The 25,579-nt window shown below is 40.4% G+C and overlaps 2 protein-coding genes across 2 annotated transcripts in view; both read left to right on the forward strand.

Annotated features, from left to right (window-relative positions):
- Positions 1 to 6,406: 6,406 nt before the first annotated feature.
- On the forward strand, positions 6,407 to 15,133 carry LOC137281128 (neuroblast differentiation-associated protein AHNAK-like). Its single transcript, XM_067812256.1, has 8 exons — positions 6,407 to 6,427; positions 7,789 to 8,452; positions 8,900 to 9,618; positions 9,973 to 10,371; positions 10,771 to 11,308; positions 11,587 to 12,525; positions 12,730 to 13,938; positions 14,619 to 15,133. Exons 1-8 carry the CDS (start codon positions 6,407 to 6,409, stop codon positions 15,131 to 15,133), a joined length of 5,004 nt encoding a protein of 1,667 aa, XP_067668357.1.
- Positions 15,134 to 19,204: 4,071 nt separating this feature from the next.
- Positions 19,205 to 25,579, forward strand: part of LOC137281832 (cytosolic phospholipase A2-like) — a 36,371-nt gene continuing 29,996 nt past the window's right edge. The window contains exon 1 of the mRNA XM_067813462.1: positions 19,205 to 19,270. The gene's annotated coding sequence lies outside the window, so the exon portion shown is untranslated. The remainder of the gene's footprint in view (positions 19,271 to 25,579) is intronic.

Genomic DNA, 25,579 nt, shown 5'->3' on the forward strand with positions numbered 1-25,579 from the left:
TGCACGTGCACAACGCAGTAGCCCCATACACGTGCATGGGTTTTTTTCAAGAAGGTCGAGAAATCTCTTAGAAAATTAATTTTGGCACTCATCTTGCATCACACATTTGTTTGCGTTTGTTTCTAGTCGTTTGTTTTAAAATGAAAATCGTAAACATGCAAATTACATGCCATACACTAATCATCTATCAAAAGCGACTTGGTACTCGAATCTAGACCGTTTTAATGGATCGGCTGCTATTATGAACATCAATCTACAATGGCATGTATCAAGCAAACCCGCTAGCCTGCTCGTCTGATCCCGTTTGTCAAGTCTTGTGGCAAGCATGTGTTCCCAATTTTAGCCCGCATCTTCACCTCTGTAAGCGTATCTGCTTTGTTCAAATGATACATACATAACTCTGTTTCTATATCAAGTCAGGAAAGATCACTCATGTTATACATATTATGGTGTAATTTTTTTTTAGAAAGAACATTTTGCTATAGTTACATATCAAAATAACTCGAATTTTTTTTTGTGACTGTTCCATGGCCACTGCTTGCTGGCTAACTTTGTATCATGTTTGGACCGCCATATAACTGGAATATTGCTGAGTGCGGCGTAAAACTAAACTCACTCACTCACTTATATGCTTGGACTCTGTAGTTGCGATATCCACAACAAAGTGTGTTTATGCTACGTGTGAATAGTACGATGCCTTTGTTCCACTCGAAGAACAATCAGTCTTTTTAACACATGTAGACCATACAGTGCCTTTGTTCCACACGAAGAACAGTCAGTCTTTCTTACACTTGCAGAACATTCATCCTACCTAAAGCTACAGACAAATGAGATCCCATCTCATCAAATCTGACGTACTCTTCTGCAGTTGGTCGCTGTGTGGGAGCACCCTAGTTACATGTCAGACTGACCTGACGTGGTCATGTAAAAACCTCTGCTGCCTATGATATTCCACGGTCAGATTGTATGATCAGATTCCAAAGCCGTGCCTCATCATGGGCGATCTTAAAGGACACAAACCGCTTTGGGGAAGTGCCAAAACGAACAAAATAAGAAAAAAATATTTAAAAATGTATATAAGAGAATAACCTGTGTGTTTTAAATTCTAATTCCCAAACTTATTTACATCCAGGCAGTGGAACATATTCTACCATCTGTATTCTGCGGCACTCGCCGGTTCCATCTTGTACAATGAATATGGATGGTCCGTGGTGACCCCTGTGGGAGTGATCACTCCCCACTTGCCAATCCTACTTCCCTACCATTCTCAATCTATCAACACTGATGATGATCCACCTTTATCAAGAATGAGCAACACCACTGCTGACGGATCATAACGTGAGAAAAGTACTGGAGAAAAAAAACAACGCCTTTTCGGAAACGGTTACGATCATATACAACTGTTATCACACATACCAAATGACAATGACACCTTCGTCGCCTGCAAATCCACATATTCAAAAAACTATAGTTCACTAATGTATGTGACCCGTGAAGGTCTGGGGAAGAACAGGCATTCAGCAACTTATATGCTTGCCGTGAAAGCGACTGTGCCAGTCGTAAGAGGCGACTAACGGGATAGGATGGTAAGGCTTAGTGACTTGGTTGACACAGGTCATCGGTTCCCAGTTGTGCAGATCGATGCTCATGCTGTTGATCTCTGGATTGTCTGGTCCAGACTCGATTCTTTACAAACAGCTGGAATATTGCTGAGTTCGGCGTGAAGCTAAACTCACTCACTCACTCACTCACTCACTCATTAATGCATGCAAACAGACCAAGACGTGCTGGAAGAAAACAGAATAACCTTTCGCCGATACTCTAAGTTTCAAGTACTAAAGTTTTACGTGTCTTAAAATACACGTCGTCATGCATACAACAGACAGGCAGTTGCAAATCTGTTTCAATGAAATTCGCAAACAGCGCCTTGAAAGCGGATTTAAATTTTCAAAATGACAACGTAAATGAACACATTGAGAAATATAACCCACATAAGGATCACGAACTATCCTTAAATGGCACGAATTGGGATTCCTTTCTGTGTCCTGTAGCAACGGGTTCCTGTCACTGAATCCGGACACTAACATCTTAGCCAGTCATGCTTATCGCACGCTATGGCAAGATGACATTGCGATCAGATTACGTATCATCCACTAGCGCACTGGTTTCCATGGTGAAGGTGTTTAAGCTTAATGGGCGGCGGTGTAGCCTAGTGGTTAAAACGTTCGCTCGTCCAAGACCCGGGTTCGATTGCCCACGTAGGTGCAAAGTGTGAAGCCCATTTCAGGTGTCACTCGCAGCGATGTTGCTAGAAATTTGCTGAAAGCGGCGTAAAATTAAATTCACTGACTGACTCATTGAGTTAAAAAAGGCTAGGTATTGCTAGTGTTGTATAACAAGGCAGTAACAACTTTTCAGTATGTATTTAGTGTTTCGGATTCATGAACGTACGTTATACGGGATTACATATGTGCAAAAGGTTATCATCGTATTTGTTAACAGAACGTAAAACAATTTTGCTGAGAAAGTTTCGCTGATACGAAACTGAACGTCAAAGTCAGTAGGGTCGAAATTCTTTAAATTTCCCCAATCCCTCTAATCCGGTGATCTAAACAAAATGTTTTTCTTGACAGCAATGGCCACAACACACAGCCAGGAATGCTGAAAACGTGACTATTAAAGACTTGACAGGATAACACATGTTCATCCCAAGACAATGCAGCTGATAGTTCCGTTAGTATTTGTTGGAATGATGAACGAATCATCTGAAAACCATGTGTGTGTTTGCACACCCTGGGAAGTATCCCTCTTCTGTGTGCTGAATGTGTCTCCGGTTACCGTGGAGCATTAGGTCTCTCGGTACAGGAAAACCACCATTGTATGCTCTGCGTATACATAATCCAGGTTGGATTAAATTGTGAGTTTATGTTACTATCGTCACATAGTGAGTGAGTTTATCATGGCGATGTACCCCAGAAATGGACTTTACACATTGTACCCATGTGAGGAATCGAACCGGGATCTTGGACGTGACGAGAAAACGCTTGAACCACTAGGCTACTGCACCGTCCTATATATTATATTATCAGTTTGTATAACAGAGACAATAGGGTGGTGTAGTCTAGCTGTGACATCGTTCTCTTTGTCACGAAGAAGAACCAGGTTCTATTCCGAACATGATTGCACGTAAATGCCATTTCTGGTTACCCCGCAATATTGCTGGAATATTGCCAGACGCGTAGCAAGCTAATTATTTCGTGTAATCCCGATAGGTTGGCATCAGCTTTAGATTCAGATAGTATTGAGGACTTGTTCAACCTTTTAGCAACACTCATGTGAAAGTCCGGTCTATCTTTATAAGTGTTGCTACTGCCCTGATTATTAAAAGCGGCACAAAACCACACTCATTTACATAATATTGCTCAAACTGCCCATTACTGAATGCCGATGACTGTGGCAATATGTGGTTTAGATTTTATAAATATATCCACGTTTTGAGTGTCGGATTTCGGTGTCGGCTGGTTGTAAAAATCCAACCTCATTTCGCGACTTACTTCCCTTGGTCTTCCCAGGTTTAAATTGCCGTGGATACGAATGTAACTACCATTCATTCACATACGACAGTAATTTTAGTATTTTACCGAAAAAAGTTTTAAAATTTAAAAATTCTAAACTACAATCTCTGTACGTTCCTATGTGGATTACTTAATGTAAGACTGCGTGAAATACACCTGTCACGTATTGGGAATCACATTCAATCCTGTTTCTTTTCTTACGTACATTACCCGTTAAGATCCGGGTTACAGCTGATCTTCAGTGTGACTAATGCTTGTAGTGGCCGATATGTGGTATCGTTCCTCGCCTAAAAAATCGGAAGCGATAATACGATTTCTCGTGATATCGCTTTCTCTCCGCCGAAATTTAAGGCAAGAAAACTATGACCGTTATCATCCATCATCGGGTGATTATCGGGATCACGTGGCCAGATTAGCTGATTTGGTTGACTCGTGTCTACGTATCTCAACTGATCACTGGATTATGTGGCCCAGATGCCGTTCTACAGCTTGAATATTGCTAAACGCACTCTCATGTACATTAAGTGATAGAAACGTTGATAAAATATCCCTGAAGATCAGAGTAATTTAGAAACAAACCCACGCAAAGACATATTGTTCCATACTTTCACATGTGTGTCCTTTGTGTGTTCATCACATGATAAAAATAATTCCAAGTGCTGGCTTCCCGATCTAACTTCATGAATGAATACAACTCTTACACGCTGAATAAAACCCTTCCGTGTCAGGGTTGTACGTGGGCGATGTTAGGGCGCTGGAAGTAGGTCGTGGAAGATGTGAAAGCTGTCTGTGTTTGACAGTGTATGTCCGTCCTGCAGCCACCCAGTGATAGACAGAAAGTGTAGGTGGTAAATGATAGACGCTGGATGTTCCCCCGAGACTAATACGGTCTGATGTACTCCCCTTCGTTGCAGTGTTACCTGAGCTATTTTTCTATCTCACATTAGAAAGAGAAACATAATATTCACAACTATTATAATATTAGACCAAATATGTTTAAAATATATGTCTTATTTAAGACAGCTTTCAACTTTTGCAAAATAATTATGGCCTTATTTAAGAAATACCTTAATCCATACCTTGGTCGATGCATATTGCTTCAATTATGCCGTGTGTATGACTTTTATGTGTTGTGTAAATGTAAACATTGTTTATGTGTCTCTTATGCTGGAGATTGCAGCCTGAGTCACTGAATAAGGTTTAGGTCTGTTCAACCGCTTTTAGTACAATTCCAGCAATACCAAGGTGGGGGACACCAGAAATCTGCTTCACACATTGTACCCATGTGGGGAATCGAAATCGGGTCTTCGGCGTGACGGGCGAACACCTCAACCACTAGACTAACCTACCGCCCCCAGTTCAGTTCAGTTAAGTGAGCGAGTTTATTTTTACCTCGCACTCAGCAATATTCTGTAAATAATCGAGTCTGGACCAGACAATCCAGTGATCAACAACATGAGCATTGATATGCGCAATTGGGAACCGATGACATGTGTCAAACAAGTCAGCGAGCCTGACCACCCGATCCCGTTAGTCACCTCTTACGACAAGCATAGTCGCCTTTTATGGCAAGCATGGGTTGCTAAACTCCTATTCTAACCCGGGACCTTCACGGGTCCATTTCAGTTCAGATTTACACTAAATTGCATTTCACTAGACCTGTCATTTGAGTAAACGAATGCTGTCAGTTGTGTCAGTGGTGATTTGGTGTACGTTGAAACCAACGACCTTGTTTACCTCTCAGGTATCTCGTCTTTGGTTGTGGATGTTACACATGCGTAACAATGTGTCCAGAAAGACTGGGAATTGCATAGAACTATGAACGCTCATGATGCTGAGCAATGGATTTTATGGCAGGAATATTGCTGAGTGCGGCGTCAGCCAACCATCCAACTTATTATAGCTCTAAATGCGTGAATTTCAGTAAAGGGGCCACCCACCCATTATAATGTCCCTTACAGTATTCCATACATTACAGGTACATACAACATGATGTATATGAGACGATGGAGCGCCGTAAGATACTACATTGCATCAATTCGGTTAAGAAGTTGTGAACATTTCTTAGCTGCTAGAAAAAAACATGTAGCTACATTATTAATAACAGAAGCATATTAAGATGACAACAGTTGTACAAATTTATTGAGAAAGGAAGATGTGTAATACTACTTTATAATTAAAGTTACATTCTAAGCAGAAGTGGTATTCAGCCTGATAGTGGGTACAATAGAAAAAGGGCATAATCATTCGCCCGTGCCAGACCGATCTTTCGTCCTTAGGGCATCGGAGCTTACAGAGTGCGATACGGTAAACTGGTACAGCAATTAGCAGTAAATAATCCGCACATTTAATTTCACTTTTGACTCATTTATATAACTGAGGATTGGAATAACTGAATATGCTTTCAAAGAAACACTGGTTATCGACCACAGCACACGTTTCCTTCAAACTGGATATAAATCTGTTAATACAACCAACATCTTGATTAACCCATACATAGCCGAATCCGCACTGAAAGACAGGGACTGAAACGCTGCCCGTCAACGTCATTATGTACCAACAACGTCACTCAAGGACGCTTTCGTGAAAAAAAGGCAACAACGAATAAACAGTGGTCGGTTTTTAACATGATCTGTTTGGAAAATGGGCAACGTTTCCATCTGATAAGCGTCTGCATATTTTGCAATAGCCTGTTATGTATGTCTGCCACTATGGACAATGTTCAAAAGGCTATTCATGTGTTACACAAAATTCCTGTTCGCTGACGATAATTGTTGACTCATATCTTCACAAACTCATATTACGTTTCCAAACATGCGTGTTACTTCGACATGCCGGTCTTCGAGAGCAGGGTCGGCGGGGTGGCCTGGTGGTTAAAGTGTTTGCTCGTCCCGCCGAGGACCCTGGTTCTTTTCCCAACGTGGCTACAAGCTCATTTGTGACATCCATTGCTGGAATATTGTAAACAGCGGCGGAAAAAACTGAATTCACTCACTCAGTCACACTGAGTGCACATTTTAAAGGTTTTAGGCATCCATTGATACTTGTTTAATGGTTGTTTAACGAAGCGCTCAACAATATTCCAGCTGTATGGCGGCGGTCTGCAAATAATCGTAATTGAAAACAATCCAGTCGCCAATATGAGGAGGATCGATCGCTGCAAATAGGATACGATGACATGTAACTACCCTACCCCGTTGGTCCCTTCTTACGACAAACATGGGTTGCTGAAGATCAAATCTTACCCGGATCTTCACGGATATATACCATAAAAACTGCATTACAACGCATTGCGTTGCTGTAAAACCTGAATCGTACTGAATAGAATTGGTGATGGGGGAGCCTAATCAGTAGTGGTTAAAGCGTCCGTTCGCACACCAAAGACCGGGTTCTGTTCACCACATAAATAAAAATACTACCATGTTTGAAGCCCATTTCTGGTGTCTCCCGCCGTGATATTGCTGGAATATTGCTAAAAGCGGCGTAAATTCACTTACTGAATGGAAAAAGTGCAGAGTTAGCAACGATCTTTTCAACGAGATTATACGTTGAGCACTTATCTGCACAACTGGAGAGAGTTCTGTGTTAATGGTGTAGCTGCTCTAAATGTCTTCACGGATCTCGGGACAAATACTGTTCAGTTTCACGTGCTTGTATAGCATGGCGTCAGAGACGTCACAGTCAACGTAGCTGGGTACATTCAAATAGTAGTCAGGCAAGTAGTAGCAACCAATGGGCTGTAGACACCACTAGTGGACATGTAAATAGTAGCAAACAAGGAGCAGTCCATACAAATAGTGGTCTGCCAAGTAGTGGGAAACAATAAACAGTAGACACAAATAATGGTCAGGCAAGTAGTAAGAAACAACAGGCAGTGAATATACACAATGTCACAGGTGTAGTAGCAAATAGTCAGAAGATAGAAACAGTGGTCACAGATGTTGTAGCAAATAGTCCGAAGATAGAAACAGTGGTCACAGATGTTGTAGCAAATAGTCTGAAGATAAAAACATTGGTCACAGATCTTGTAGCAAATAGTGCGAAGATAGAAACAGTGGTCACAGATGTAGTAGCAAATAGTCCGAAGATAGAAACATTGGTCACAGATGTTGTAGCAAATAGTCAGAAGATAGAAACAGTGGTCACAGATGTTGTGGCACATAGTCCGAAGATAGAAACAGTGGTCACAGATGTTGTAGCAAATGGTCATTAGATAGAAACAGTGGTCACAGATGTTGTAGCAAATGGTCAGAAGATAGAAACAGTGGTCACAGATGTTGTAGCAAATAGTGAGAAGATAGAAACAGTGGTCACAGATCTTGTAGCAATTAGTTCGAAGATAGAAACAGTGGTGACAGATGTTGTAGCAAATAGTCCGAAGATAAAAACAGTGGTTACAGATGTTGTAGCAAATAGTCCGAAGATAGAAACAGTGGTCACAGATGTTGTAGCAAATAGTCAGAAGATAGAAACAGTGGTCACAGATCTTGTAGCAAATAGTCCGAAGATAGAAACATTGGTCACGGATGTAGTAGCAAATAGTCCGAAGATAGAAACATTGGTCACAGGTGTAGTACCAAATAGTCCGAAGATAGAAACAGTGGTCACAGATGTTGTAGCAAATGGTCAGAAGATAGTAATAGTGATCACAGATGTAGTAGCAAATAGTCCGAAGATAGAAACAGTGGTCACAGATGTAGTTGCAAATAGTCCGAAGATAGAAACAGTGGTGACAGATGTTGTAGCAAATAGTCCGAAGATAGAAACATTGGTCACATATGTTGTAGCAAATAGTCCGAAGATAGAAACAGTGGTCACAGATGTTGTGGCGAATAGTCCGAAGATAGAAACAGTGGTCACAGATGTTGTAGCAAATGGTCATTAGATAGAAACAGTGGTCACAGATGTTGTAACAAATAGTGAGAAGATAGAAACAGTGGTCACAGATCTTGTAGCAATTAGTTCGAAGATAGAAACAGTGGTGACAGATGTTGTAGCAAATAGTCCGAAGATAGAAACAGTGGTTACAGATGTTGTAGCAAATAGTCCGAAGATAAAAACATTGGTCACAGATCTTGTAGCAAATAGTGCGAAGATAGAAACAGTGGTCACAGGTGTAGTAGCAAATAGTCAGAAGATAGAAACAGTGGTCACAGATGTTGTAGCAAATAGTCCGAAGATAGAAACAGTGGTCACAGATGTTGTAGCAAATGGTCAGAAGATAGAAACAGTGGTCACAGATGTTGTAGCAAATAGTGAGAAGATAGAAACAGTGGTCACAGATCTTGTAGCAAATAGTCCGAAGATAGAAACAGTGGTCACAGATGTAGTAGCAAATAGTCCGAAGCTAGAAACAGTGGTCACAGATGTAGTAGCAAGTAGTCCGAAGATAGAAACAGTGGTCACAGATGTTGTAGCAAATAGTGAGAAGATAGAAACAGTGGTCACAGATCTTGTAGCAAATAGTCCGAAGATAGAAACAGTGGTCACAGATGTAGTAGCAAGTAGTCAGAAGATAGAAACAGTGGTCACAGATCTTGTAGCAAATAGTCCAAAGATAGAAACAGTGGTCATAGATGTTGTAGCAAATAGTCCGAGGATAAAAACATTGGTCACAGATCTTGTAGCAAATAGTCAGAAGATAGAAACAGTGGTCACAGATGTAGTAGCAAATAGTCAGAAGATAGAAACAGTGGTCACAGGTGCAGTAGCAAATAGTCCGAAGATAGAAACAGTGGTGACAGATGTTGAAGCAAATAGTCAGAAGATAGAAACATTGGTCACAGGTGTTGTAGCAAATGGTCCGAAGATAGAAACATTGGTCACAGGTGTAGTACCAAATAGTCCGAAGATAGAAACAGTGGTCACAGATGTTGTAGCAAATGGTCAGAAGATAGTAATAGTGATCACAGATGTAGTAGCAAATAGTCCGAAGATAGAAACATTGGTGACAGATGTTGTAGCAAATGGTCAGAAGATAGAAACAGTGGTCACAGATGTAGTAGCAAATAGTCCGAAGATAGAAACAGTGGTCACAGATGTTGTAGCAAATAGTGAGAAGATAGAAACAGTGGTCACAGATGTTGTAGCAAATAGTCCGAAGATAGAAACAGTGGTCACAGATGTAGTAGCAAATAGTCCGAAGATAGAAACATTGGTCAAGGATGTAGAAGCAAATAGTCCGAAGATGGAAACAGTGGTCACAGATGTTGTAGCAAATAGTCCGAAGATAGAAACAGTGGTCACAGATGTAATAGCAAATAGTCCGAAGATAGAAACATTGGTCACAGATGTTGTAGCAAATAGTCAGAAGATAGAAACAGTGGTCACAGATGTTGTGGCAAATAGTCCGAAGATAGAAACAGTGGTCACAGATGTTGTAGCAAATGGTCAATAGATAGAAACAGTGGTCACAGATGTTGTAGCAAATGGTCAGAAGATAGAAACAGTGGTCACAGATGTTGTAGCAAATAGTCCGAAGATAGAAACAGTGGTCACAGATCTTGTAGCAATAAGTTCGAAGATAGAAACAGTGGTGACAGATGTTGAAGCAAATAGTCAGAAGATAGAAACATTGGTCACAGGTGTTGTAGCAAATGGTCCGAAGATAGAAACATTGGTCACAGGTGTAGTACCAAATAGTCCGAAGATAGAAACAGTGGTCACAGATGTTGTAGCAAATGGTCAGAAGATAGTAATAGTGATCACAGATGTAGTAGCAAATAGTCCGAAGATAGAAACATTGGTGACAGATGTTGTAGCAAATAGTCAGAAGATAGAAACAGTGGTCACAGATGTAGTAGCAAATAGTCCGAAGATAGAAACAGTGGTCACAGATGTTGTAGCAAATAGTGAGAAGATAGAAACAGTGGTCACAGATGTTGTAGCAAATAGTCCGAAGATAGAAACAGTGGTCACAGATGTAGTAGCAAATAGTCCGAAGATAGAAACATTGGTCAAGGATGTAGAAGCAAATAGTCCGAAGATGGAAACAGTGGTCACAGATGTTGTAGCAAATAGTCCGAAGATAGAAACAGTGGTCACAGATGTAATAGCAAATAGTCCGAAGATAGAAACATTGGTCACAGATGTTGTAGCAAATAGTCAGAAGATAGAAACAGTGGTCACAGATGTTGTGGCAAATAGTCCGAAGATAGAAACAGTGGTCACAGATGTTGTAGCAAATGGTCAATAGATAGAAACAGTGGTCACAGATGTTGTAGCAAATGGTCAGAAGATAGAAACAGTGGTCACAGATGTTGTAGCAAATAGTCCGAAGATAGAAACAGTGGTCACAGATCTTGTAGCAATAAGTTCGAAGATAGAAACAGTGGTGACAGATGTTGTAGCAAATAGTCAGAAGATAGAAACAGTGGTTACAGATGTTGTAGCAAATAGTCCGAAGATAAAAACATTGGTCACAGATCTTGTAGCAAATAGTGCGAAGATAGAAACAGTGGTCACAGATGTAGTAGCAAATAGTCAGAAGATAAAAACAGTGGTCACAGATGTAGTAGCAAATAGTGCGAAGATAGAAACAGTGGTCACAGATGTAGTAGGAAATAGTAAGGAGATAGAAACAGTGGTCACAGATCTTGTAACAAATAGTCCGAAGATAGAAACAGTGGTCACAGATGTTGTAGCAAATAGTCAGAAGAGAGAAACAGTGGTCACAGATGTTGTAGCAAATAGTCCGAAGATGGAGACAGTGGTCACAGATTCTGTAGCAAATAGTCAGAAGATAGAGACATTGGTCACAGGTGTAGTAGCAAATAGTCCGAAGATAGAAACAGTGGTCACAGATGTACTAGCAAATAGTCCGAAGATAGAAACAGTGGTTACAGATGTAGTAGCAAATAGATAGAAGATGGAAACAGTGGTCACAGATCTTGTAGGAAATAGTCCGAAGATAGAAACATTGGTCACAGGTGTTGTAGAAAATAGTGAGGAGATAGAAACATTGGTCACATTTGTTGTAGCAAATAGTCAGGAGATAGAACATTGGTCACAGATGTTGTAGCAAATAGTCCGAAGATAGAAACATTGGTCACAGATGTTGTAGCAAATGGTCCGAAGATAGAAACATTGGTCACAGGTGTAGTACCAAATAGTCCGAAGATAGAAACAGTGGTCACAGGTGTAGTAGCAAATAGTCAGAAGATAGAAACAGTGGTCACAGATGTAGTAGCAAATAGTCCGAAGATAGAAACAGTGGTCACAGATGTTGTAGCAAATGGTCAGAAGATAGAAACAGTGGTCACAGATGTTGTAGCAAGTAGTGAGAAGATAGAAACAGTGGTCACAGATGTAGTAGCAAATAGTCAGAAGATAGAAACAGTGGTCACAGATGTTGTAGCAAATGGTCAGAAGATAGAAACAGTGGTCACAGATCTTGTAGCAAATAGTCCGAAGATAGAAACAGTGGTCACAGATGTTGTAGCAAATGGTCAGAAGATACAAACAGTGGTCACAGATGTTGCAGCAAATGGTCAGAAGATAGAAACAGTGGTCACAGATGTTGTAGCAAATGGTCAGAAGATAGAAACAGTGGTCACAGATGTTGTAGCAAATGGTCAGAAGACACAAACAGTGGTCACAGATGTTGTAGCAAATAGTGAGAAGATAGAAACAGTGGTCACAGATGTAGTAGCAAATAGTCCTAAGATAGAAACATTGGTCACAGGTGTAGTAGCAAATAGTCAGAAGATAGAAACAGTGGTCCCAGATCTTGTAGCAAATGGTCCGAAGATAGAAACAGTGGTCACAGATCTTGTAGCAAATGGTCCGAAGATAGAAACAGTGGTCACGGATGTAGTAGCAAATAGTCCGAAGATAGAAACAGTGGTCCCAGATCTTGTAGCAAATGGTCCGAAGATAGAAACAGTGGTCCCAGATCTTGTAGCAAATTGTCAGAAGATAGAAACAGTGGTCACAGATCTTGTAGCAAATGGTCAGAAGATACAAACAGTGGTCACAGATGTAGTAGCAAATAGTCCGAAGATAGAAACAGTGGTCACAGGTGTAGTAGCAAATAGTCAGAAGATAGAAACAGTGGTCACAGATGTAGTAGCAAATAGTCCGAAGATAGAAACATTGGTCACAGATGTTGTAGCAAATGGTCAGAAGATAGAAACAGTGGTCACAGATGTTGTAGCAAATGGTCCGAAGATAGAAACAGTGGTCACAGATGTAGTAGCAAATAGTCAGAAGATAGAAACAGTGGTCACGGATGTAGTAGCAAATAGTCCGAAGATAGAAACATTGGTCACAGATGTAGTAGCAAATTGGCAGAAGATAGAAACAGTGGTCACAGATCTTGTAGCAAATGGTCCGAAGATAGAAACAGTGGTCACGGATGTAGTAGCAAATAGTCAGAAGATAGAAACAGTGGTCACAGATGTTGTAGCAAATGGTCCGAAGATAGAAACAGTGGTCACAGATGTAGTAGCAAATAGTCAGAAGATAGATACAGTGGTCACAGATGTTGTAGCAAATAGTCCGAAGATAGAAACAGTGGTTACAGATGTTGTAGCAAATAGTCCGAAGATAGAAACAGTGGTCACAGATATTGTAGCAAATAGTCCGAAGATAGAAACAGTGGGCCCAGATCTTGTAGCAAATGGTCCGAAGATAGAAACAGTGATCACAGATGTAGTAGCAAATGGTCCGAAGATAGAAACAGTGGTCACGGATGTAGTAGCAAATAGTCCGAAGATAGAAACAGTGGTCACAGATGTTGTAGCAAATAGTCCGAAGATAGAAACAGTGGTCCCAGATCTTGTAGCAAATGGTCCGAAGATAGAAACAGTGGTCACAGATGTAGTAGCAAATTGTCAGAAGATAGAAACAGTGGTCACAGATCTTGTAGCAAATAGTCCGAAGATAGAAACAGTGGTCACAGATCTTGTAGCAAATGGTCCGAAGATAGAAACAGTGGTCACAGATCTTGTAGCAAATGGTCCGAAGATAGAAACAGTGGTCACGGATGTAGTAGCAAATAGTCCGAAGATAGAAACAGTGGTCACAGATGTTGTAGCAAATGGTCCGAAGATAGAAACAGTGGTCACAGATGTAGTAGCAAATAGTCAGAAGATAGATACAGTGGTCACAGATGTTGTAGCAAATAGTCCGAAGATAGAAACAGTGGTTACAGATGTTGTAGCAAATAGTCCGAAGATAGAAACAGTGGTCACAGATATTGTAGCAAATAGTCCGAAGATAGAAACATTGGTCACAGGTGTTGTAGCATATAGTCAGGAGATAGAAACATTGCTCACAGATGTTGTAGCAAATAGTCCGAAGATAGAAACAGTGGTCACAGATCTTGTAGCAAATAGTCCGAAGATAGAAACAGTGGTCACAGGTGCAGTAGCAAATAGATAGAAGATAGAAACAGTGGTGACAGATGTTGTAGTAAGTAGTCCGAAGATAGAAACAGTGGTCACAGGTGTTGTAGCAAATAGTGCGAAGATAGAAACAGTGGTCACAGATCTTGTAGCAAATAGTCCGAAGATAGATACAGTGGTCATAGATGTTGTAGCAAATAGTCAGAAGATAGAAACATTGGTCACAGATGTAGTAGCAAATAGTCCCAAGATAGAAACAGTGGTCACAGATGTTGTAGCAAATAGTCCGAAGATGGAAACAGTGGTCACAGATGTTGTAGCAAATAGTCCGAAGATAGAAACATTGGTCACAGATGTTGTAGCAAATAGTCCGAAGATAGAAACAGTGGTCACAGATGTAGTTGCAAATAGTCATTAGATAGAAACTTTGGTCACAGGTGTTGTAGCAAATAGTCCGAAGATAGAAACATTGGTCACAGATGTTGTAGCAAATAGTCCGAAGATAGAAACATTGGTCACATGTGATGTAGCAAATAGTCAGAAGATAGAAACATTGGTCACAGGTTTTGTAGCAAATAGTCAGGAGATAGAACATTGGTCACAGATGTTGTAGCAAATAGTCCGAAGATAGAAACATTGGTCACAGATGTTGTAGCAAATAGTCATTAGATAGAAACAGTGGTCCCAGATCTTGTAGCAAATAGTCCGAAGATAGAAACAGTGGTCACGGATGTAGTAGCAAATAGTCCGAAGATAGAAACAGTGGTCCCAGATCTTGTAGCAAATAGTCCGAAGATAGAAACAGTGGTCACGGATGTAGTAGCAAATAGTCAGAAGATAGAAACAGTGGTCACAGAAGTTGTAGCAAATGGTCCGAAGATAGAAACAGTGGTCACAGATGTAGTAGCAAATAGTCAGAAGATAGATACAGTGGTCACAGATGTTGTAGCAAATAGTCCGAAGATAGAAACAGTGGTCACAGATGTTGTAGCAAATAGTCCGAAGATAGAAACAGTGGTCACAGATATTGTAGCAAATAGTCCGAAGATAGAAACATTGGTCACAGGTGTTGTAGCATATAGTCAGGAGATAGAAACATTGGTCACAGATGTTGTAGCAAATAGTCCGAAGATAGAAACAGTGGTCACAGATCTTGTAGGAAATAGTCCGAAGATAGAAACAGTGGTCACAGGTGCAGTAGCAAATAGATAGAAGATAGAAACAGTGGTGACAGATGTTGTAGTAAATAGTCCGAAGATAGAAACAGTGGTCACAGCTGTTGTAGCAAATAGTGCGAAGATAGAAACAGTGGTCACAGATCTTGTAGCAAATAGTCCGAAGATAGAAACAGTGGTCATATATGTTGTAGCAAATAGTCCGAAGATAGAAACATTGGTCACAGATGTAGTAGCAAATAGTCCGAAGATAGAAACAGTGGTCACAGATGTTGTAGCAAATAGTCCGAAGATGGAAACAGTGGTCACAGATCTTGTAGCAAATAGTCCGAAGATAGAAACATTGGTCACAGATGTTGTAGCAAATAGTCCGAAGATAGAAACAGTGGTCACAGATGTAGTAGCAAATAGTCATTAGATAGAAACATTGGTCACAGGTGTTGTAGCAAATAGTCCGAAGATAGAAACATTGGTCACAGATGTTGTAGCAAATAGTCCGAAGATGGAAACAGTGGTCACAGATGTAGTAGCAAATAGTCAGAAGATAGAAACAGTGGTCACAGATGTTGTAGCAAATAGTCAGAAGATAGAAACAGTGGTCACAGGTGTTGTAGCAAATAGTCCGAAGATAGAAACAGTGGTCACAGATGTTGTAGCAAATAGTCCGAAGATAGAAACAGTGGTCACAGATGTAGTAGCAAATAGTCAGAAGATAGAAACAGTGGTCACAGGTGTTGTAGCAAATAGTCCGAAGATAGAAACAGTGGTCACAGGTGTTGTAGCAAATAGTCCGAAGATAGAAACAGTGGTGACAGATGTTGTAGCAAATAGTCCGAAGATAGAAACAGTGGTCACAGATGTAGTAGCAAATAGTCCGAAGATGGAAACAGTGGTCACAGGTGTTGTAGCAAATAGTCCGAAGATAGAAACATTGGTCACAGGTGTTGTAGCAAATAGTCCGAAGATAGAAACATTGGTCACAGATGTTGTAGCAAATAGTCCGAAGATGGAAACAGTGGTCACAGATGTAGTAGCAAATAGTCAGAAGATAGAAACAGTGGTCACAGGTGTTGTAGCAAATAGTCCGAAGATAGAAACATTGGTCACAGATGTTGTAGCAAATAGTCCGAAGATAGAAACATTGGTCACAGATGTTGTAGCAAATAGTCCGAAGATGGAAACAGTGGTCACAGATGTAGTAGCAAATAGTCAGAAGATAGAAACAGTGGTCACAGGTGTTGTAGGAAATAGTCTGAAGATAGAAACAGTGGTCACAGATGTTGTAGCAAATAGTCCGAAGATAGAAACAGTGGTCACAGATGTAGTAGCAAATAGTCAGAAGATAGAAACATTGGTCACAGATGTTGTAGCAAACAGGTGTTTAGTCAGCAGTACAGGTATTGGCAGAGTAGAGCAATATTAGAGCCAAGATGATACTCCATCTTATCTGTGACGAATCTAAGCTGAGAGCCATGTTTCCATAAACATGGTATAGGTATCAGAGCAACAAAACATGCCGTGAAAAGAAAAAAGAAAAAAAGAAACATAACTATGAGCACAATAATTCTGCTGGCCATTGAATACACATACGCACACACACACGCGCGCGCGCGCACGAACGCACGTGCACGCACGCACACACTCACCTCACGCAGGATACACATTCAGCTGAAGACGGATCCTTAATTGGCCGCTGTACAACTATGAGTCAAAACTGTAATGTTTTGACACCGTTGGCGTTGTTGATGTGTGTCCATAGTTACCACCAGGGCTTATATACTAATTATTTAACGTAATACCCACGTATAGTAATGTGTATTAGAAGAGGGACATTAACGTACACAGTTTGCAAACCTCTACAAGCTAAGTGTTTGTTAGCATTGCCATTAACGCTCTGGAAATCCGCCATGATGGTTAGATATTCACAGCATGTAATAATGACTGCGGTGTGTGATCCAGTCCCCTCGTTTCAGGATCAGCTCATAATGTTATTGATATATTTATTACTAATCCGATATGACTAATATGGTATTGTCAGTTCATATGTGGCACATACTATAGGGTCATTCTGTCTAACATCCTGGTTAAGGACTGGTGATGCCTTGAGAGGATGGGCAAGAATTTTCCTTTCTAGGAAGTTTCTACGTTTAAGGATATTTCATGCAGTTTGTTCTATTCAATGGCTATATGTACAGATATCATCGAAGTTATGACAAAGTAAACGGCTAGTGAAGTAAGAGACTATTTTGAGCATTTTGCAATGATAAATCGCCATGACAACACGGATTTTTGAAATACTATCTACCCTTAGACATGTCCTCTCTTTGAGAACGTGGATCTCTTCATAAATATATCGTGACCAGCTGTCAGGAGATGTTATAAAAGATATCTTGTTTTGTAAACAGGACACCTTAAGTACTGATGAAGTAGGTATTTCCGGCTGCTGGTTGTTCCGGATCTACAATGTTCTGGGCAATGATCTTAATGTCTTGATAGCTCCACCCTGTACTCAGTGTAAGTGTATTATAGTTCCTAGTAAACTGAGGAGATATTTGTTTGTTTGTTTGTTTATTGTTTAACGTCGCTCTCAGGAAGTTTCCAGACATATGGTGGCGGCCTGTAAATAATCGAGTCTGGACCAGACAATCCAGTGATCAACATCATGAACATCGATCGACGTGATTGGCATACGATGACATGTGTAAACCATGTCAGCCTGACCCCTTGGTCCGGTGTGTCGCCTCTTACGACAAGCATGTGTTGATAAAGACCATTTGTAACCCGGATTTTCAAGGTTCGAAGGGCGGTGAAGTGGTCTAATATGACTTTATGCTTGTTCACCCGGGTTTTCCATATTATAGCTCACTTTTGAGTCCACTGTGTTACCTTGAGAAAACCCAGACTCTTACATCCAACAAATGGTACAAACTGGTGATGAGATTTGATCAGTCATGGAGTCACGGTCCGACATCTTTACACTCTTTACTAAGTTACTGAATGCTAGCGTGTATTTGTTACTTCGAAAATCAGAGCGGTGGAATAGTCTTGCGGTTAAAGGGTTCGCTGATCATGCCGAAGACCTGGGTTCGATTCCCCACATAGCCGCCATGTGTGAAGTCTATTTCTGGGATAGTCAGCCTATTTCTGGTATCCTCAGTTAGTAAGCTGCTAAAAGCAGTACTCAATAAAGCTTATTTTACACAGTGCGTACATTAAACATTATTTAATTAGCTGTGAAGGACATGATCATACTGTATTGTGTATATACAAAAGTGTTTTAACAGTGTACATATTGCTGTCATTTGAAATAAATCCTTCTCTTGACCAGAATAAAAAACGCCCAGTTTGTTATACAGTGAAAGCTGTCAAACCCGGCATCTGTCCAATCCGGCAGGTTGTCAACACCTGCATAAAATCTCAGTCCCATCTCTGGCTGGTACACTTATCGTAAGCTCTAACGTATGGCACATTGTCTAAACTGGATTATTTTTTCAGTCTCGATGAGTGCCGGTTTAGACAGCTTCCACAGTATCTGTCAATTCGTCATAGGCGTCATCATTATAAAAGTACTTCATCGTATCTAGCCTTCTGAGCAATCCCACGGGAAGGTTTTAACATTACAACGCTAATGTTGGCAAAGGGGCAAACAACCAAGCACAAAAAGCAGATTATGTTACTTTAGTCCGTTAGTGTTATGACATGTACAATGCTATTGACATAACACAATGTAATATACATCATTAAGAAATGATAAACCACAGCGCGTATAGTGTTGCTATATCCTCACAAAGAGAGACATGTTCAATACAGGCGCCACACCTTTCTAAACAATTAACTTCCTTGGTTTCATGTCAAAGGTAAACAACACGAATAAACATGTACTCGGTAAAGTTCTACACTATTCAGTTGGAAGTCTACCAACGAGAGTAAGCTGGTAGTAGATCTCCCCCACTCTAACCCCCTCCCCGATCAGCTGATAATGGTGGCTTGTAAGTGAAGCATGAGCGCTAGACCGGAAGGTAACGTAGTATAAAGGACCCCACTGGCAGGTATATGTCACGCCATAGCGCCTTGGTATATGTCTGTCTATAGCCCGCTCTGTCATTTCAACAGTCACATCTACACCACAGTCAACACGTGTCCTAGTGTGATCTCGAGGACGGCAGCAGTACAGGTAGGGCAGATATTAAAATTCAAATTCACACCGTTTGCTCAACAAGTACGATAATTATGTTATTGTAACCGTAACAGTAACAGACGTGGATAGTGGTTCGAAAGATCAAAAGATCTAAGTTGTTACACGTTTATGCTCAAAGGCGACACAACTCTTCAGTATTTCTTCCCAAGGTATTCATGAACAAGACTCTCTATCTAGGTCAGGACACGCTTGAGTTGGTCCACAAGAATGTTTCAGTTGACTCTAGGGTTATTCCTTTCAGCTATATTGTTGTGGCTGTCGTAATTATTGCCGAAAGATAGATGCAGTGTGCGACACAGCCACTGGCCCACTAACCCGAGGCTAGTGAAAATCTAGTCGGGCCAGTAAATCTCCACAGTCACTGATTCGACCTGCTTGTGAATTTTCATGGGGCCACTTTGAAAATATACCACGCCCTCCAACTTGTTAAGTTATGATACAATTTAAAGCATGCAAGATTATGGCCTGATAAAAATGTTCATCATTTTAACAGCTTAATGATGAAACCCGTGTCTACATTCACAGTGAAATGTTTTGTGGGCTGGTAACTTTCAGTCATAGCTAGCCCGTCTCGCTGGCAAAATGAGGAAACTATTCTCCTCACACTGGGAAGCTGTTAATATAAATCACTGTTTCTTCATGCATGGGCTTCATGGCAAACCCGCCTCGAGCACCAGCAGGTCAAACCACAGGTTCAAAGGTCGCAAAGACAGTGTCTTTAATTACTATTATAACACTGCCGAAATTACTATGCTTTTTCATAAGTTTTTATCTCTTACTATCCCATACATACAGGGGTGATCTGTATATCTGTACACTTAGTCTCTGAATATGTTTTGCTTACAATAAACAAGCCCATGTCAATTGAAAATGAATCTGCGGGAGATCAGAAATACAACTCTGAGGCTCATTTTCAAGAAGCAACTTTTACTAAGATTAACCTTAACTTCCATTCTTCAACATTTTGCTAAGGTTAACAGAGAGACCTTACGATCACCTTAGTACTTTGTGAAAGGAGGCTCTGGAGAAAGTTAGATTTGCTTGATTAAGGATATGATAACACAATCAGCAGTCAAATGTAGCATGTGTTATGTTGGGGGTTACACGTTCTTAGTGAAGTACAAATTCTAATACTCTTCTCAGAAAAAGTACTGGAATATGTACTTTACTAAGGATGTGTAACCCCAATAGAACGTATGTTTCATATAGGGCTTTAGCATTACAGGGAGAACTAGGGAAAATAATGTGGTTCGGGGAATGTGAGACAGACTACATTGCAGTGAGGGCTAGACTTTAGGGAAAATGATATGGCTCAGGGACTGTGAGACAGACTGCCGGTTTAGGTCTATTGACGTCTAGACGCGAGTACATAACAAAAGAAACCACCACGAACAATAACATTCCCGCAGCATTTCCCCAGTTAGCTAACGTTTCTTTTCTTTGGCAACCCAGCTTAGTCAAACTTGCATAATATCCAACTTGCTTTATCAAACTTGCATTACCAAACTTGCATAATACGACCAGCGAGTCACGCGGGCATCGACTTGCTCCCAGAGAGGAGATCTCGGGTATAAATGTACAGGGGTAACTCGTCAGTGAGTTACTCCTCCTGTGCTTGAGATCCTCTCTGTATCTGAAGGTAAGACACTTTTACTTGTTACAGTGTCTTTTGGATAAATTTGAATAAAACCCTTGCAATCGGCTACCTCTTCCCGAACAAGGAATTATCCTACTTTAAGCTAAAATTCTGCTCGAAATTTGTAGAGTTAGAATATGTAAGACTTTTTGGTAAAGGAAATCGTGGTTGTTTACAACCAGTACTTGTACAACGTGTATGACGTTGTCATTCGCAATTCAATCATCTTCTAAATGTCTAGTATTGTCTTCTCATTTCAGATGAATAGTTTCTACATCAATATTATTGATTTGTCTGAAACAATAATTCTAAATTATCAGTTAATGTAACATGTGCCCTTTGTCTTCATTTAAATGTGATTAAGGTTCCTGTTTTGTCTAAGATCCTCTCTGTATTTGGAGAGGTGGAGATCCCCGAGCTAATTCCACTAGAATAGTTCTAGGTTTGAACAGTCCCCAGACTGTTTCAATATGTCAGCGTTATGAATCATCTTAACAGATAGTAGGAAAGTGGTGGTGCCCAGGGGCACCGTTTCTTCGGGATCGGGCTGATTCGAAAGTGAAAATTAATTACTCACTGTAAAGTAATCAGAGGAACTTCATCCTTCTATTTTTAGACATTGATTTTCCTTTTGGGGCATCAGCGTGATGTTTAATGAGCGAAATTTTAGATGTGGTGAAAGAACTCTAATCAAAACCATTATTCACATCCTGCTTGTACTTCATTCTCATGTGTACTTTCACTTGCATGTTAACTTAACATTTTTTTATGTTTCTTATTGTTTTTTATTTTTAAAATGATTGATACCATATGATAATGTATACTGAGTGATTGTCATCAACCTCCAACAGATCAGGAAGGTGTATCAACTAGTTGGAAAGAAGAATGATGAGATTTTCTATTGATATACGTCTTTAATTCTGTGGAAGGCGATGTGCTTGATAGCGACATTGAACTCTATGTCTTAACGTCGCCTTTATGTCCATCATCATTCTTCGTCAACTCACAGTCGAAAATCAAAGTAGCTGAAAAGAATATTATTTACAATTATATTAGTGTGGGTTTTTTTCGGAAAAAGCCGTTTTCGCCCGCATATCCCGGAAAGGAATGCAGTACGTCAACTGCGTCAAATGACTTTTGCATGGGACAAGGAAACAAATACATTATGACTTTTTATGACGTCAGTGTATTGTTTGCAAATCCCAAGGACAGTATAATTAATCAGATCTGCTGACGGAAATATGCTTGAACATGCTATTTTCTATCTCAGCGGGGTTTCTATATTAGGACATAAAGAAAAGTAATCGAACACAGGGCTGTTCGATATTATCCCAGTGGCGCTAACGTGCAATTGAGCAATGTGAGATGTGCTTCAATATATTGATGCAGAGTGGCTCCAGATTAGAAACATACGTCTGTGTCCCCCCTCCCCTTGTTGGGTCAACAAAAGGGTGTATAAGTCTTAGAGAACATCATACATCCTGTTTTCGCGGTTGAAAGAACACCGGGCGGAAATGTTAATCGCTTAAAAAAACAGTGACTAATCTGATGAATCGATTTACAGAACCGGCATGGTTAGGAAGAAAATGCACTATAAGAGTATTTATTGAAAGAATTTAAGTTCTTTGGGTTGCTTTCAAGATGCAACTTTTACTAAGGTTAACATTAACTCACTTTAATTAACATTGCACTAAGATTACCATTGTGCTTAGTGAAAGGAGGCTCTGATCTGTGTGTATGCTGCTTGTGTAAAATCCCAAAACAATGTGTGACAGTTCGAAGGTTGTAACCTTTAAAGTCACACACACATACATACATACATACATACGTACGTGCGTGAGTGCGTACATACGGCCTGTTGAATACAACCATAGCACGTAATGATCCGGGTTAGAGGTGGCGTTCAACGACCTAAGATTGTGAGAGGCGGATCAGGTGGTTGTTCATAACAATTCCGCGGGCAACCGGTGGATATCCGATTAGAATTGGCCTTCCGCAGCCCATGCTAACGGAATCGGGTGGTCAGGTCCGTTTAATTGATATAGCACGTATTATTGTTTTCTAATCACGTAGATCGATGCTTATGACGCCTATCACTGGGTTGTCTCGTCCAGATTCGATTATTAACAGACCGCCACCAGATAGTTTGTATATTGTTGAATGCAGTGTTAACCAACAAACATACACACAAAACCAACCAACCGCACATTAATTCGCTTTTTCGATGGATTATCTGGTCGCTTTTCGATTACTGACTGACGCGTATGGGTGAGGCGTTATGTAATGTTCAAACGTTGACTGTAAACGATCACCCATGGGCTCCAGCCCGTGTGTCTAGTGATTGCTTGTATAGGCGGCAGGTGGAATAAGCTGATGTAATCTAGCACTTGCATCAATATACCACGTCTAATTGGATTTATGGATCAATATGGTCAAATATGGATTACGAAAGTTATTGCTCTAATTTACTGACATACCCTGGCAAGGCTGTAGAGGTTAAACATTAGCACGGCCATGACTTGTTTACCTATGTCCAAACAACGTCAGGTATATTTTCGCTGCATGAGATGTAAACAGACCAATACTATGACGTGCCAAGTCTAATCAAGAGCGAGGCTTTTTAGCAACATGGGGTCTTACATGTAATCCAAAGGTAAAATTCCACATTGTGTGTTCCTGTGCAGTTGGCACTCTGGAGTAGCCCAATGGTTAAAGCTGTCGATCATCACGATACAAATCTGGGTTCGATTCCCTAAATTGGTACAGTGTGTAAAGCCCATGATATTTCTGAATATTGCTAAAAGCGGCGTAAAACCGTAGTCACTCAGTCACTCCTTGAACATAATGTTACACATGACACTTTTACTTTTACGTTAAGAATTTTGTTTATGAATACAGCGAAAGCTGTCTAAACCGGATTTTCTTCAGTCCCAGCGAGTGCCGGTTTAGACAGCTTTCGCTGTATTTATAAAATAAATTCTTAACGTAAAAGTAAAAGTGTCATGTGTAACATTATGTTCAAGGAGTGACTGAGTGACTACGGTTTTACGCCGCTTTTAGCAATATTCAGAAATATCATGGGCCGGATTGTAGTGCTGATGGTAAATGTTTAGCCATTAGGATGGGGCTGAGATTGTATACCGGTGTTGACAACTTGCCGGATTGGACAGATTCCGGTTTTGACAACTTCCACTGTAAATAACTCACTTTCGGAAAAAGGCAAAATAATTGTCCAGTTGTGTATTTGTATGTTGTTTATCTGTCACTGTTTACAGTATCACATGCAATATTCTCCAGCGACTTCCACTGTTTCATTCTTCTCTAAATGCTTGCTCCATAACGCTGCTCGCAGTAAAGTTCTCTGAGTCATAGAATACGATTTCAGAACATTCAGGTGATGAGGCAATCATGCCAGACAGAGCACTTCTGACAGCTGAAGTGTATTCGTCTTCATTCGGTGATTTGTAATTTCTGTATTTAGTGTTAACCTGAACATACCCGAAGATTATGGAACATGCTCTACGAAACCTGACAACCCTTAAATGATCATCAAATGTGAAACATCCTCAACACAAATTCAACACAGGCCTGATAGTTTCTCCGAAAACGTCCAGCTCGGAGAACATATCAGGAACTGATTAAGAAGGCAAATTAGTTTGTTTGGAGACCGGCGACTTTCCTCGCCCAGTGTTTGTGTAAGACATGCTATGCAGTTTAACCCATTCTCGCCGACCCAATCTAACATACTAGAGGTTGGTTTAAAGATGAAACGTCTACGCCATGCCTTACGGAAAATTTTAATCAACATGTTATGTTGTTAAAAGGTGTTCGTTTACCGTCATTAAGTTTAAAAAAATATATGATAGCTTTTATACAATCGTACATGTAGCTCTAATTACACAATGAACTTCATTTCAAATGTTAATGATGGTGTTGGAAAGCATGAACAACTAGAATTCGCGATATATTTAGCTTGTGTCCGAAACAACACAAAGATCGTGGACTACAGTGATAACCCCACACTGTGCAGAAGTCACGAACTTTATCACACCATGTTTAACGCCTACGACTGTGTATATGTTGCCGTGGATACACCCTCGTGACGTCACAATCAACATATGGACGCTATGTAGACAGAAATACCTCAGTTGGGGTCAACAGGTACGCTCTAGGCGAAAATAGATTAAGAAGATAGGTGTGTAATTTGCGGGTACAGCTCTCATGTCAAGTATCACTTCACTGTCTCTGCTTATCCACACCCTTTTATTAACAGACAGGAGGTACCCTTTCAATGTAAAACATACACATCAGGCTTGCATTACTTTAGTATCATATATCAAATATTTGCAAAATGCCCAACGTATATAACGTGTTACTTTGTGGTGTACATTAGTCCCTCTAGTTTATCACAAATTTTAATCTGGACATATTGTAACCGTTGCGAGTAGAGTGGATATTATGTTAAAGGAGCAAAGTTTACAAATTCATACGTTTCGTTACGTTGGAGGGCATGCAAGGTTACGTTCTGACACCCACTATTTTCATAGTAATACACACGTAATTGCTGTGGTTGTTGATAAGGTCAGAAACTGGGAGGACCTGTGTAGAGAACACAACACGGTATGCTAAATAATGCACCTACGTCTCAA

The sequence above is a fragment of the Haliotis asinina genome, chromosome 4 (genome assembly GCF_037392515.1).
Source record: "Haliotis asinina isolate JCU_RB_2024 chromosome 4, JCU_Hal_asi_v2, whole genome shotgun sequence".
In the NCBI taxonomy this organism is placed as follows: domain Eukaryota; kingdom Metazoa; phylum Mollusca; class Gastropoda; order Lepetellida; family Haliotidae; genus Haliotis; species Haliotis asinina.